General features: G+C 42.1%; 1 protein-coding gene across 2 annotated transcripts in view; it reads right to left on the bottom strand.

The window, feature by feature from the left end:
* Positions 1–9: 9 nt before the first annotated feature.
* Positions 10–13,366, bottom strand: part of grnb (granulin b) — a 14,910-nt gene continuing 1,553 nt past the window's right edge. The window contains exons 3-15 of one of the 2 annotated variants that reach the window (XM_020604812.1): positions 11,617–11,757; positions 10,793–10,933; positions 9,762–9,875; positions 9,185–9,326; positions 8,850–8,959; positions 7,202–7,331; positions 6,274–6,371; positions 5,422–5,655; positions 5,056–5,286; positions 3,269–3,514; positions 2,958–3,191; positions 2,287–2,535; positions 10–1,315 (exon numbers count right to left, since the gene is read on the bottom strand). In XM_020604812.1, coding sequence (XP_020460468.1) covers positions 1,184–1,315; positions 2,287–2,535; positions 2,958–3,191; positions 3,269–3,514; positions 5,056–5,286; positions 5,422–5,655; positions 6,274–6,371; positions 7,202–7,331; positions 8,850–8,959; positions 9,185–9,326; positions 9,762–9,875; positions 10,793–10,933; positions 11,617–11,757 — 2,202 coding nt within the window. In that variant the 3' untranslated portion in view covers positions 10–1,183. The remainder of the gene's footprint in view (positions 1,316–2,286; positions 2,536–2,957; positions 3,192–3,268; positions 3,515–5,055; positions 5,287–5,421; positions 5,656–6,273; positions 6,372–7,201; positions 7,332–8,849; positions 8,960–9,184; positions 9,327–9,761; positions 9,876–10,792; positions 10,934–11,616; positions 11,758–13,366) is intronic. The other variant, XM_020604813.1, reaches the window with a different exon arrangement.

Genomic DNA, 13,366 nt, shown 5'->3' with positions numbered 1-13,366 from the left:
ATTAAATAAATAAAAAAATTAAAAGCATGTTTGTTCTTTTCCTCAGGCAGAAACGGGACAACTCATACTGACTGACCAGTACCTCTTAGAGTTAAATTATAGAAGGTACAAGCCACCTGTACATACCAAGAGTATCTCACACACACACACACACACACACACACTTTGAAGAAACTTTCCACATGAGATTAGTCTGCACTGTTGCTCCATTTCACAACTCACAACTTGGGTGTCTCCTTGAATCAGAAAAAAATAAAACCAACATACATCCAAACAAAGTTGTATGACTTGATTAAATTGGCTCTTGTGATCAGCATGTTATCAGTCAACAACCTGTACTCATATAGTAATAAAGAAAACACTGCTTCCTCATCAAGTGGGGATGTAAAGAGGCAAAGAACTATTCAACCACATAAGATGCATTAATATGATCAAAACTGCCCAAAATAAGGCAGAAAGTACTTTAAGGTCCCTGTTCTTCATAGAGAAATGAAACAGCACTGGGCAACCACTCACTTTCAGTAAGAATGACCAGAAAACAGAAAAACACTATAGTGGGCTGGAACTCAGTCTGGTGAGATTCTCCAAGTGTCAACAAAATAAATGACCAGACAAAAACCAACAATGAATGGATCCTACAAACTAGTGTGTATGTGTGTGTGTGTATCTCAGATAATCCTGTTTTTAGAGATTCATGTCTTCAGTAAGAGGAGCCAAGAGCCGCAGACAGGGTGAGGGAGTCAAAGTGTTGAGCGACTGATTAGCATACTGTTGGTTTTAGTCTTTTCATGGGATTTTTTTGAGAGCAAGAAAAATATTAACAAATTTCCCCTTGGTGAAACGTGCGTCCGTACTATATACATCAAGGTTTAATCATTGTCGTCTACATATTGATTTTCCAAGGAACAGGATGATGATGAATCTTCCCCAGGTGCAATGAACAACACCTGCTAAATAAAGTAGTAAAATAACTTCAGTGAATGAGAGGCTATTTCAAACTGCAGCATGTGCATTTGCTTCCTGTCTTGCACCAAATATATCCATATCTAACAACAATACTCTGGATTGCATGAAATACATTTCTATTAAAGACACCACAAAGAGAAAGCGAAGAATCCCTTAGTGTTCACAGACAACATACTGTGGAATGAAGGTTAGAAAAGGTCAGTGCATCTTAGTAGGATTAAAGTCCATGAGGGACAACGTCTCTCCTTCTGTCCCAGGTCAGCTGGGTGTTGGGCGTGCAGCCGCCAGCACTCAGGTCACAGGAGTAGCCTGCAGGGCAGCAGCTCTTTGAGTCTGAGCAACAGACAGCCTGTCAAAAGGAGAAACAGCAGGTAAATCAAGATACTGAGAGTTTTATATCCCCAACATAAACATAAAGGGATAAAACTGCAGCTGCTCATTCTCCCCACTAACATTTCCCAGCCAGCTGCAGATCTGAGCCTCACACTTTCCAGTCAAACTGCACATCTGTTGCCCCATGGCTTTTATTTAGTGCTCGACTACATTAAGAAATAATCAATGCCCTGTGAGTTAACTATCCAAACAGTTCTCTGAAAACCGATTCCTGCAGAAAGCCAACTGGAGCCCAGTAGCTTTAGCACATGTAAACACACCAGGGCTGCAGCTAACACTGACTTTTATCATTGATTAATCTGCTCATTATTTTTTTTTTTTTACTATTTTGAGAGTAAGGAGTAAAGCCCATTCACAGTCCAGGGTGACACACTGGAATGTCTTGTCCATCTGACAAACAGTCCAGAATTCTAAGATGGTCCGTTTCCTGTCATGTGTGACAGAGTAAAGCGTCAAGTTATCAATTATTATCAAATTACTTCTACTGATCGACTAGCTGATAAATCGACTAATCTGAGACCTGGTTGTCTATGAATATAACCAAATCTCTTGACATCATGATAATTTCATGCAACACATCACCTAGCGCTACTGGGTAACTTGTGTCTGTAGGCCGATCCCCCCCCCCAAAAAGTATCTCTCTAACTGATCACTGGTTTTATCTAATATATTTATGTCAAAAGACAGACAGGTAAAACTGTGACTGAGCTGCTGCACGTTAACCTCCCAGAGTGAGAGGAACACACAGAAGGAAGCAGCATGTTAAACAAGGCAGAAAACTGGGAAGCATCCAGTCAGTGTCGGAGGTTTTTCGGATCGTGACAGTGTTCAGCCATCACATTCCAGATGGTCGGGCCAGAAGAATGTCAATTAACATCATTATAACACTCGGTCCATGATCAAACAGAGACCGCAGTGTGAACGTACCCTGGGTGAGGGGCAGCAGGCCCACTCTGTCACTGAGATCTTACAGCACGTGTCCTGTTTGGAGCAATGAAACACCCCGGTGCTGTCACACAGTACATCCGCCCCGTCCTCAGCATCTCTCATCACCACTCTGCTCTGAGGGAGGGTGTGGACCAGCACGTCGTGGCTCTTCTTCTCACATGTTCCGGTTTGCATGTTGCAGGTGTAGCCCTGAGGACAGCAGTGCTCGTGGTCTGCACAGCAGATGGCCTGAAGAGAAGACACAGAAACAAGCTACAGTCTGTTATCAGCACCACGACAAAGACAGCGACAGCCAAAGCCTCAAAACACTCAGGAGACAAAAATGCAGGGTAAAAACAAGCCTGAAGGGTCTTTGAGGAAAACTTTATGTATCAAAAGACCAAAACTACTAACATTTATCAAAAGACTGACTAAAACTAAATCTATACCAGGTGTAAATATAAAGACAAAGACAACCAGTGACTACAGTAAAAATACACCCAGTGTAAAGTACTTTTAAACAGGCTAAAAGTGATACTATCTAGTCACACATATTTCTGATCTGTGTTTAGTCGTGCATTTTCAGACCAAGCTGCATTTTATTCAGTTACTAAACTTCATGACTTCACAGCAGAAGGGCAGCCTGACAGTGGAGTCTGTGATGCACGCACCTTGACCAGAGGGCAGCAGCCCCAGTCTCCCTGTGATAGTTTACAGCAGGTCATTCCTGACGCGCAGCTGCTCTTGTTGTCACATTTGACATCTGTCACGGCGCCCGACTCACTCAGTGCGCTCAGTTTGGTGAACCAGGGTATAATGCGGGGGCCCTTCAAGCAGGAGGAGCGGTGTGGGTCACAGGTGTGACCGCTGGGGCAGCAGTGGCTTCCATCTTCACAACAGACCGCCTGGAAGTCCCATGCACAAATTCTCACTCACATCCAGTTAATTTTCCAACAGTGCGAGTCTGTGAAATGAGCTTTACCTTTGGCAGAGGGCAGCAGCCCCACTGGTGGCTCTTGTCCATGAAGCAGCAGGTGGTATCCTTTGGGCAGCTGGTCTGGGTGTCACACCTGGTCCCGGCTGGCCGACCTGGACTGGACACAGCCTGGCTGGGCTCCTTCTGCAGCCAGGGCAGGCTCAGGCCTCCAGGCTTGTCACAAGTCTGCTCAGCCACATTACACCTGTAGCCTTTGGGGCAGCAGTGCTCATGATCGTCACAGCACACAGCCTGGAAAACAAGATGGAAGAGCTCTTTAATAGCAAATGAAATCCTTGTAAAAGGCCAGATTTTCTCTTCCAAGAGATTTTATGCAACTTGACATACAACAAATGGCACAAAGGTAAATGAATGTTGTGTGCTGCTGCACCAGTACTGACAGACTCTGGCTCTTTGTTTAAAACTAGACTTAGCTCTTCACGGTTGTATGCTTCCGCCAACCAGTCAAATTCATAGGAACGAGACAGACGTGAGGTCACTGACCTTGACCTTTGACCACCAAAATCTAATCAGTTCACCTTTGAGTCCAGGTGGATGTTTGTGCCACATGTGGAAAAAAAATTCCCCAAAGCCATTACTGACACGTTATCTTCACAAGAATGGGCTGGCCAGAAAACAACGTCTCCAGCGTGGAGGCATGAAAACACGATCTGTTTTGTTCATTAGTTACTAATGACAATACCAAGTATTATGTTTGGACCGCTATGTCTGAATGCATAAGACCCATCACATACTGATACAGGGCTTAAACTAATGACTAATCAATTAATCTGCCACTTATGTCTTGGTTTAACTGGTTTATAAAATACTAGAGAACACTGAAAGAACTCAAAGGTGATCTCTTCAAATATCTTGTTTTGTCCGACTAACAGTATAAAGTGCCAAGATATTCAATTCAATATAATGTAAGGTCAATACCAGCAGCACATTCTCCCATAGAGAACCTATAACAGTTGTGTTTTTCTGCTTGGGGGAAAAAAAAACTCATAAATCTAATAATCGATTAGCCATTAACTTAAAGCTGATTTATTGTTCCTGTGTAAGCCATCATTTAAACAAACTGTATAATAAAGTTGTGAAGTTGGAAGGTAGCGCAGACCAAGTGTCCCTGCTGTGAATTCTCATTCACACTCCACTGAATGATCTAATGATACTGTGGATTTAAGTTATGGCCGTCAGACTTAATCATTTAAGCTGTGTTTCTGAGTAACCCTGCTTTTTCACTCAGTTTAGTATGATGGATGACTTGGAATAAAAGCCACAAGCTTTGGCGAGCGTATGCATGAATGCAGGATGATTCACACCTTTGATCGACTGCTTCCCATCGGCAGAGAAGGAAAAACAGGAAAGACAAACCTCACACTGACCCAACTTGGAAATATTTAGACATTATTCCAACCTGCACTGCAAAAGGCCACCAGTCACCACAGAGAGAAGACAACAGCACATGTATCTCTGGCAAGGCACAACATTCACTCATGCAATGTGAGAAATGAGATCCAGAAGAACACAAAATGTGTTCTAAAATCCTTGACCCGGATTGGATCTGGACCATCTTTTAGAGCATGACAGGCAGTTATACTGTGCAGCTTACCTGAACATTTCAGGGATCTATCTTCATTGTAGGCCAGGTTATGGCAGAAAATGTGTTAAATGATGGTGGTGTGTTGCTGATGGTGAACAAGAACAGACAGACCCTCAAACACACCGGTGTCCTCTGACCAACACCTGTGCACAACTAGCCCTTTGACTGTGAAGAGAAAGACACAGACCTGAGGTAAGGGGCAGCAGGCCCACTGTCCAGAGTTGCTCCTACAGCAGGTGGAGCCTCTCGGACATATGGTCTGCTGGTCGCACTTCTCATCTGAAACGGTCAGAGCAGAGACTTTTTCCAGCCAGGGGATGGCCGCTGGGGAACCAGTCGGGTTGTCACACGTTTTAGCCTCCAGGTTGCACACGGTGCCGTAAGGGCAGCAGTGGATGCGGTCGTCACAGCAAACAGCCTGAGAGGGACCAGGAGAGTATGTGTTACCTGCATGTTTTATTGTGTCAGGAAGCTTTGTAGCCAAAAACCAAAGCACGTTAAACACCCAGACACTGGGTGCTGCTGAACTCCATCCACTCCACTCCCACATTACCTGAGGCAGAGGACAGCAGGCCCAGGTTCCACCTGCCGTCTTGCAGCAGGTGGAGCTTCCAGGGCATGATGTGGATTCATCACACTTGCTGTTGTCAGTCAGTAAGGGGAAGACGGGTGTGTTGGCAAGCCAGGGCACCAAAGCGTTGCCTGTAGCATAATCACATGTGAAGGCTGCCAGGTTACAAATGGTACCATGGGGACAGCAGTGCAGGTGGTCCTCACAGCACACGGCCTACAGGGAGGAGACACAACCAATGCTGACTCATCTGCACTGTACACAAAGCTTTGGACAACTCACATGCTGTTGACTTTTTGCTGCTCCATTTTTCCATCACACTTTAGGTCAGTTTTAATTGCACCTGTCCACATCTCTAGTTTCTTATCCAGATGTTGCTCTGTGAACTTCAGATGCTGACTTTCATGTTGAAGTGGCCAGTTTGCTGCAGGAGCTGTGTTAACTTATTTTCCTTTAAATTACAGACTTTGCCCAGGGGAGGATGATTGTACTGATTATTTAGCAACCAAAGAAATAATATCTGTACGGGAAAACCAGCCTCCTTGTGCAGCCTGTCCTCCATTAATGGACAGTGAAACTAGAATATGTGCCAAGAATGAATAAAAGTTTGCATTAATCATGTTGAACATGCTCAGATGAGTGCTGCTACTGAACCACAACGAGATTTTCCATCAGGAGAGAGACCATTTGTAAAGGCTGCTGACAAGTGGCAAAGCACTGAAGACAAGAGATGAATTACAAGCAAAGAAACATGTGGAGCAACTCTGTGCAGTTGGACAGAGTCAAACATCATCCGTCTGTCTCAGCATCTCACACACAGCAGTGTGCTGGTACCTCAGGTAAAGGACAACAGGTCCATGTTCCCGCTGGCAATTTACAGCAGGTGCTTCCGTCATCACAAACCACGGATTCATTACAGGGAACAGCACTCCCTGAAAGACAAACAGAAACAGCACATGTTTGCAAACTTTATTTAAATACAAGTCAGGATTGAAATGATGAATTACCCGACAGAAAACTAATCGCTAGCAATTTTCAATAATCAATTAATCATTCAATGGCTTCAGCTTCTCAGTTGTGAATTTGCTACTTTTTTCAGTTTAATTTTTTTTTTTTTTTTTTAATGTGCATACACTCACCAGCCACTTTATTAGGTACACCCGTTCAGTTGTATGCACGTCAATCCAACACTTCCGCCTTAACATCTGTTTTTATGAAGCTCAACATGTTTCAAGTTTGGGTGAAATTGGCATAAATGTATAAATTCCATTCTGTTTATTACTGATGTCATAGTTAAAGGTGGTTTTGTACTGCACTAGATTATATTCATAGTCGTCTCTATATTTTTGTCCTCCCCAGCTACATACATGAGAGGGTCAGAATATTAAGAACACCTCTGAATATAATCTTGTCTAGTACAACACCACCTTTAACTACGGCCTCAGTAAAAACACAGAATTGAACTTATACATTTATGACAATTTCACCATAAACTGAAAAATTTTGAGCTTCATAAACACACATATTAAGGTGGAAGTGTTGCATTGAAGAGTATACAGTTGTACAGGTGTACCTAATAAAGTGACCAATCTGAGTATTTGGGCGAATAATCAGCTGTTATTTCACAGGGTTCGGTGATAAGCACACGATTCCTCTCCATCTTGTTTCTTTTTGTTCTAGCAGCGTGAGGTAAATAAATTTACTGCAAAACACAGTGATTCTTCTTAATTTAACATGAACACACACAGTAGTTGGTGCTTACTGATGGTGGGTAAAGCTGGGATCTTCTTCAGCAGTGGCACGTGTGTCTCTCCAGACTTGCAGACACTGTGCTCCAGGTCACACACGGTGTTGCTTGGGCAGCAGTGGAGGTGATCGCTGCAGCACGTGGCCTGCACATAATCAACAAAGAAACATCCTGTTAAGCCCTAACGCTGCAATCATTTCAAGAAGATTGTGTCACACTAAGCCAGAATCAATTCTCCGCTGGTTTTATGACTGCTCCTCATCAAGTCAGATGTACAAGAACCTGAGAATGTTGTTGAAAAGCAGTAGGATGAAATGTTAACATTACAGTAACTCACTGTGTTATATTGCAAATCTAAAATTCCATGTGAGTATATCAATTTAACACATTGATAATAATTTAAAGCATTAAAATGCTGCAAATCCTCTCATTAGAGAAGCCAAACCAGTGAATGCATGACTCAAGGTTTATCAAAAGTGATGGTGACTAATTTTGCCTCAATGAACTGATCATTTCAGCTCTAGCACATTTTTCAATGCAAATTTAAGACATCTTGAGGCAGCTTCAAGGGTAATTTAAGACCATTTTACATTCATACTGGTAAAAAAGTATGAAGGACATGAAGAAACTAGAATTACTGCCTCATGGTTTGATGCCTCCACCAGCCAGGGAGGTCGCAGTTTACATGCAGGTCAGTCCAGACATTAATATATATAATGAAGATGGAAGTCGGACGTGAGATTCTAATAAATACTTTCCAATGAGAAAATTAGAGGACTGATACAGAGTTTTGTTACACTGTCCTTGAGTCCAGATTTGTGCCAATTGGAATAAATTCCCTCAAGGATTTCTTTGGAAATTGGTTACGAGAACAGGGCGGACAGACGATGAGAAAACAAGACGACTCCAACAACGCCACAGCAGAGGTATAAAAATCTCTTAAGTATTCATGTATGTATGAATCCTTTGCAAGTCTTTCTTGGACCCTGATTTTAGCTACAGTGGGGAGCATTTAGGTGTTTAATGTTGGCGCAGATCCAAACGTTTTGTGCAGGTTTGTGACCGTAGCTGCAGGAGCTGGTGCAGGGCAGGTCGTGCAGGAACCTTGGTGATGCTCCCGATGTTAATACACAACAATATTGTTTGATGGAGGGTGTCTGCTGAAGGCTTTTAACAGCAGTTTGTGTTTTCCCATCTTCCTAATGTCAGCATTTTCTTGCTCATGGTGGTAGCTGTGTTTAACAGGCTTCACCCAAACACTGAATGTTTTCAGTACAGGTCTCACTAAACCTGCACTTCCCCACATTAGCCACTGATGGATGACACGCCATGTTAACTCACACAACACGACTCACTAGCTGAGAAGTCTCTAATAAATTCTGACCAGGCTGCAAAGTCTGCAAATGTTCTGGGTCCAAGTTGGTTTGTAGTTTTATTACAGCATGACAAAGACAAACTGAAGAGAGACAAAATTACAGCATGGAACCACTGGTAGAACTGAAGTTACATTAACTTAATATTAAAATAATCTATTTCACCTAAATATGATCAGCAATTTTTAAAATCCTATCATCATATTTAAGACTTTTTCAGGCCTAAACATCAGAAGAGTGAATTTTAGACTAAAAATCCACAGAGACCCTGGCAAGACATTCATATATACCTCTGGGTAGGGGCAGCAGCCGTAGTCTCCACTGGTGAGCAGGCAACATGTGTAACTATTTGGGCAGCTGCTGGTCCCATCAGGACAAGTCACTGAACCAAAAGTCAAAGCTGCAGAAACAAAAAGAGCATCAAGAGAAATATCAGTCACTGGTTAATAGTGCAGTATTGTCATTGTATAACTGTAGAAAGATAGATGGCTTTCGATGACTTTTAAAAATCTTTTTACTACTTACTCATGAGATTTTTCATGCAGATCTTTGGCCAGGCACAAATACATACACATAAATTTTATGGCTTGTTTGAAGGTGTTTAGTTACATGAGGAATTCCCCACCTGGCTTCCTCTCCCTCCTTTTGGCAGGCACTTTCTCCATCATGGGGGAGGACTCCAGGGAGGCAGAGACACAGCTGGAGTGAAGAACATCACACTTGGTTCCCTCTGGGCAGCAGTGGCGTTTATCCTCACAGCACACCGCCTGCAGAGAGAAGCAAATGATCTCTGACAGTCAGGAACACACCTCAGGCAAGATAATGGAAAAGTACAGATGCACAACTTGAATGCAAAAAAATTTAAAAAAAAAAAGCGATCTCTGAGCGGTAGAGTGGTGGAATCATGGCTCTGCTTTTGGAAAAGTACATGTTGAATCTACCATGTCAGCTGTTGTAGCAGGTGTTTTTTTGCAGGGTTGCTACAGGAACATTTCCTGTTGCTCTAAACAGAACTAGGGAACTGGATTATAACATCATCACAGTGAGCCTGGAGCAGAGCTGACACACAAGCAGTAGAAGCTGCCCAACAAACCATGTAATTTGATGTAAAATGCTGGGGGTTTGTGTTGAGCCTGTGGTTTCAGGTGACAGTCTACTGGTATTTGTGTGGACGTGCGGGAGAGGGGGCTCATGTGTATCACCTTGACTAATGGACAGCAGCCCCAGGAGCCGTCGGGAAGCTGGCAGCAAGTAGTGCCATCAGGACACTCTGACGTCTGGTCTGGACAAATGACCGCCTTCATGTTCTCACTGAGCTGGAGGCAACACAGGCCACAGCCAGGGCAGTGACAGAAGCACACATGGGCAACAACAGTCAAAAAAAAAACATGTTAATGACAAGATCACAGTGGAAACTATAACAATGTTACTGAAAGTGGTTGTGAAGATTTTAGATTTATTTCTTTCAAATATTATTAAGGTACCACAATAAAAGAAATGAAATTAAACTAGACCCTTACAATATCACGGCCTAAAGTGATGAAGAACACACAGCTCATGGAGGCTCTGATGACAAGCAGTCAACAAGTTGTGCAGATATTTTGCTCTGAGGCAAAATGTTAGGCTGAATATTGAGCCACTAAAACAACTAATTTGTGTCCTTCAGTTTACTGCTAGCAAGTCAAAGACATGACGTGGTGTTGTGTCATTTGTTGTCTTTGTTCTACTTCCTCCTCATTTCTGCAGTTGTTTACTGCATTTGTCCATGTATCATTCATCTTGTGTTCACACTAAACATTTGTGTGTTAAGATCTAAAAGAGAGCTCCTTCTGCATGTTCTCTGCACTGGGCAAACAGCAAAGAGAGATGAGAATAAACAAAGTGTCACCACATGTCCAACATGCTGTCTGACCTATATTCTCTAAGCAATTATATTTTCAGGTCATGACTGAAGTTGGTGCCAGAACTTCAAGCACTGTTGGTGCAATGGTCGACAAACAGGCCAGACCTTCTACACAACATCTGAAGAGACAGAACACAAAATAATGAAGAGGTAATGTAACGTCTTTGTTCTTAGTAAATAAGCTTGACTTCTTCCCACTCCGTTTCGAGCAATGGATTGATTTATGTTGTTAATGTAAGGGACTGTACCTTGTAGGGATTGAATGCTTTTATTGCCTTGTTATATGTCACTATTGCTCGAAATAAATAAATAAAATGAAAAAATGATTACCTGAGGACCAAGCAGGGCGTGGCTGGTTGGGAGTCGTCTCATCCAGGGCAGGGAGACTGTCTTATTGACACACATCTGGTGGACCAGATCACACAGGGTCCCCTCAAAGCAGCAGTGGAGGTGGTCTGAACAACACTCAGCCTGCACAAGCAAACAAAGCACATGCTGAGGAAAAAGAGTTCAAACAAATGAGCCAAGCTAACAAGGGTCCCACTATACAGATACACAATTTTCTAAAAAGAAACAAAGGATTATAATAAAATGCTAATTAAACTATGATTACATATGCAGGTGTATAGAAATGTAGATCAGATCACATAAAATGTAAGAAAGTTACTGGGACGGCAACTAACAATTATTTCTATCATCACTGATAAAAGGTGCACTATTTGGTCTAATAATGTCCGAGAAAGAACATTTTCTAACTGTAACATCTTCAGATTTCTTGTGCTGCTTGTTCAAAACTCACAAAATTGAATTTGAAAAGGCTGCAATTATTCACCTTTGCTGGGCTGGAACCAGGGAACTTTTGGCCTAACTGGTTAAAGAAATAATTATCAAACTAGTTCCGGACTAACTGATTAATTGACTTATTATTTCTCTAATTATGTGCCTACATATATTGTATGTATGTATGTATGTATAACTGTGCCTACATATATTGTATGTATGTATAATACACACATGGGTTGTAGTAGGCAGTGACTGATAGTGAATTTGCAACTACTTTGACAATCAAACAATATCATTTATGAATCAAGAGTACAGGCGGTTTAACTGAACTAAAGAGCCTCACTCAGAGCAGAAACTGGCTGGGCACTCACATGTGAGAGCGGGCAGCAGCTGTATCCTCCCACACTGTTCTTGCAGCAGGTGTTTTTGTCTTCACACATGCCTCCGTCAGGACAGACCAGTGCTGAGCTGAGGCCCAGCAGAGCCACACACAAGATCCCCATGTGCAGTGTCTGAACACGGGACCGAGAGAAGAGGAGCCATGAGCAGTGCGGTGGGACAAAATGTGATCTGAACAAAAAAGCCTGAACTACTCAGTCTTATCTTTTTGGTTTCTGTGTTGCTTTGAGAAGGTTAAAATCTGTGCAGAAGCTCAGAAAACATCCAACTGATGCACAGGATTTCCACAGTAAACAAACCCAGACACTTTCTGTAAAGTTCATGTGCCTTGTTCATATGTACAGCGCTCACATCAGAGGCACTTCCTCAGTGGCTGCAGTGCAACAGCAAACATCATGATGTGTAAGGTTTAAATATACTCCTCTACTGTTATTAGGGTTTCTGTTCTGCCAGTAACCATTTAATCTGCTACAGATGTTAGGGCTGTGACTAATGATTATTTATATGATAAGTTAATGTGGAACATAAAGATTGTGGCATTTTTACACAAAGATACTTAAATACAGAGGTAGACTCAGATTCTTTACTTAAGTAACAGTAAAAGTGCCAGTGTAAAAATACTATTACATTAAAAATTTTACTTGTAATTTAAAGTTATTAACATCAAAAATACCTGAAGTAGCAAAAGTAAAAGAAATGATTCTGCAAAGTGGCACATTTCACATTAATGTATATGATATTGCTGGATTGTAATTATTGATGTTCATCACTTTAATGTTGCAGTTGAGGTGGTGTAAGATTTCAGTTATAGACTCTAGTTACTTTATCAGCTTTAGTTACTTCTCATACCTTTATTTTCATTGTTTATACATATTACAGCTGTATTGATGATTGTCCAGAACTACTGAGCTTTGGTTATTTTTAATACATTTGTTTTCCTTGCTTATACAGTACATCTTACAATTGTAATGAAGCAGAATCTGCTTACTTTGCATGCTGTAACTTCTATTGAGACTAGATGTCTGCATCTCTTTGTGACCAGACCGCCTATTTACATTTTAACAGAGACCTGTTGGCCTGTTTTACACACACACCTCGACCCACTTTGCATATCCCAAGCTTTGCTTTGTCTTGGGATGTCGTGCAGAGGCCGGGGGCTACAACCTGAGATGACCACCTGGCCAGTTTAACATACTTGTTAGCGTCACACACACAGGGGGCCTGCAACTCAGGCCGCTCACTGATCAGCTTAATTCGGGGTTCCGAGAATGGAATTCCTGTGGGAGCACTATCTCTCTGATCCCAGCGCTGTAAGGCCTACCTGCGCTCAGACTTTCAGTAAACTTTCTGTTGATTTTAAACAGTCCTCTCCTGTCTTCACTTCTCGTGCTTTCAACAAAAGAAATGGGTTAATTTCTAACAGTGGGGAAGGTGGAGCAAAGGTTATAATATAAAGTACTTCACATACTGCTGGGTAGCTGGTCAATTTACTACCAGGGATCAATAAAATCTTATGATTATAATGTATTTTATTGAACTGATTCTGAAAAGTGACTAAAATTATCAAACATGTAGTGCAATAAAAAGTACAATATTTGCCTCTGAAATGTAGTCAAGTATGAAGATCAACACCCGCAAAGTGGCAGGACCGGACAACATCCCTGGGAGGGCTCTCAGGGCATGTGCCAACGAGCTGGGTGATGTTTTCACCACCATCTTCAA

This window comes from Monopterus albus, unplaced genomic scaffold (assembly GCF_001952655.1).
Source record: "Monopterus albus unplaced genomic scaffold, M_albus_1.0 scaffold67.1, whole genome shotgun sequence".
NCBI lineage: Eukaryota > Metazoa > Chordata > Actinopteri > Synbranchiformes > Synbranchidae > Monopterus > Monopterus albus.
The sequence above is the reverse complement of the archived record's forward strand: the minus strand, read 5'-3'. Positions and strand labels throughout refer to the sequence as shown.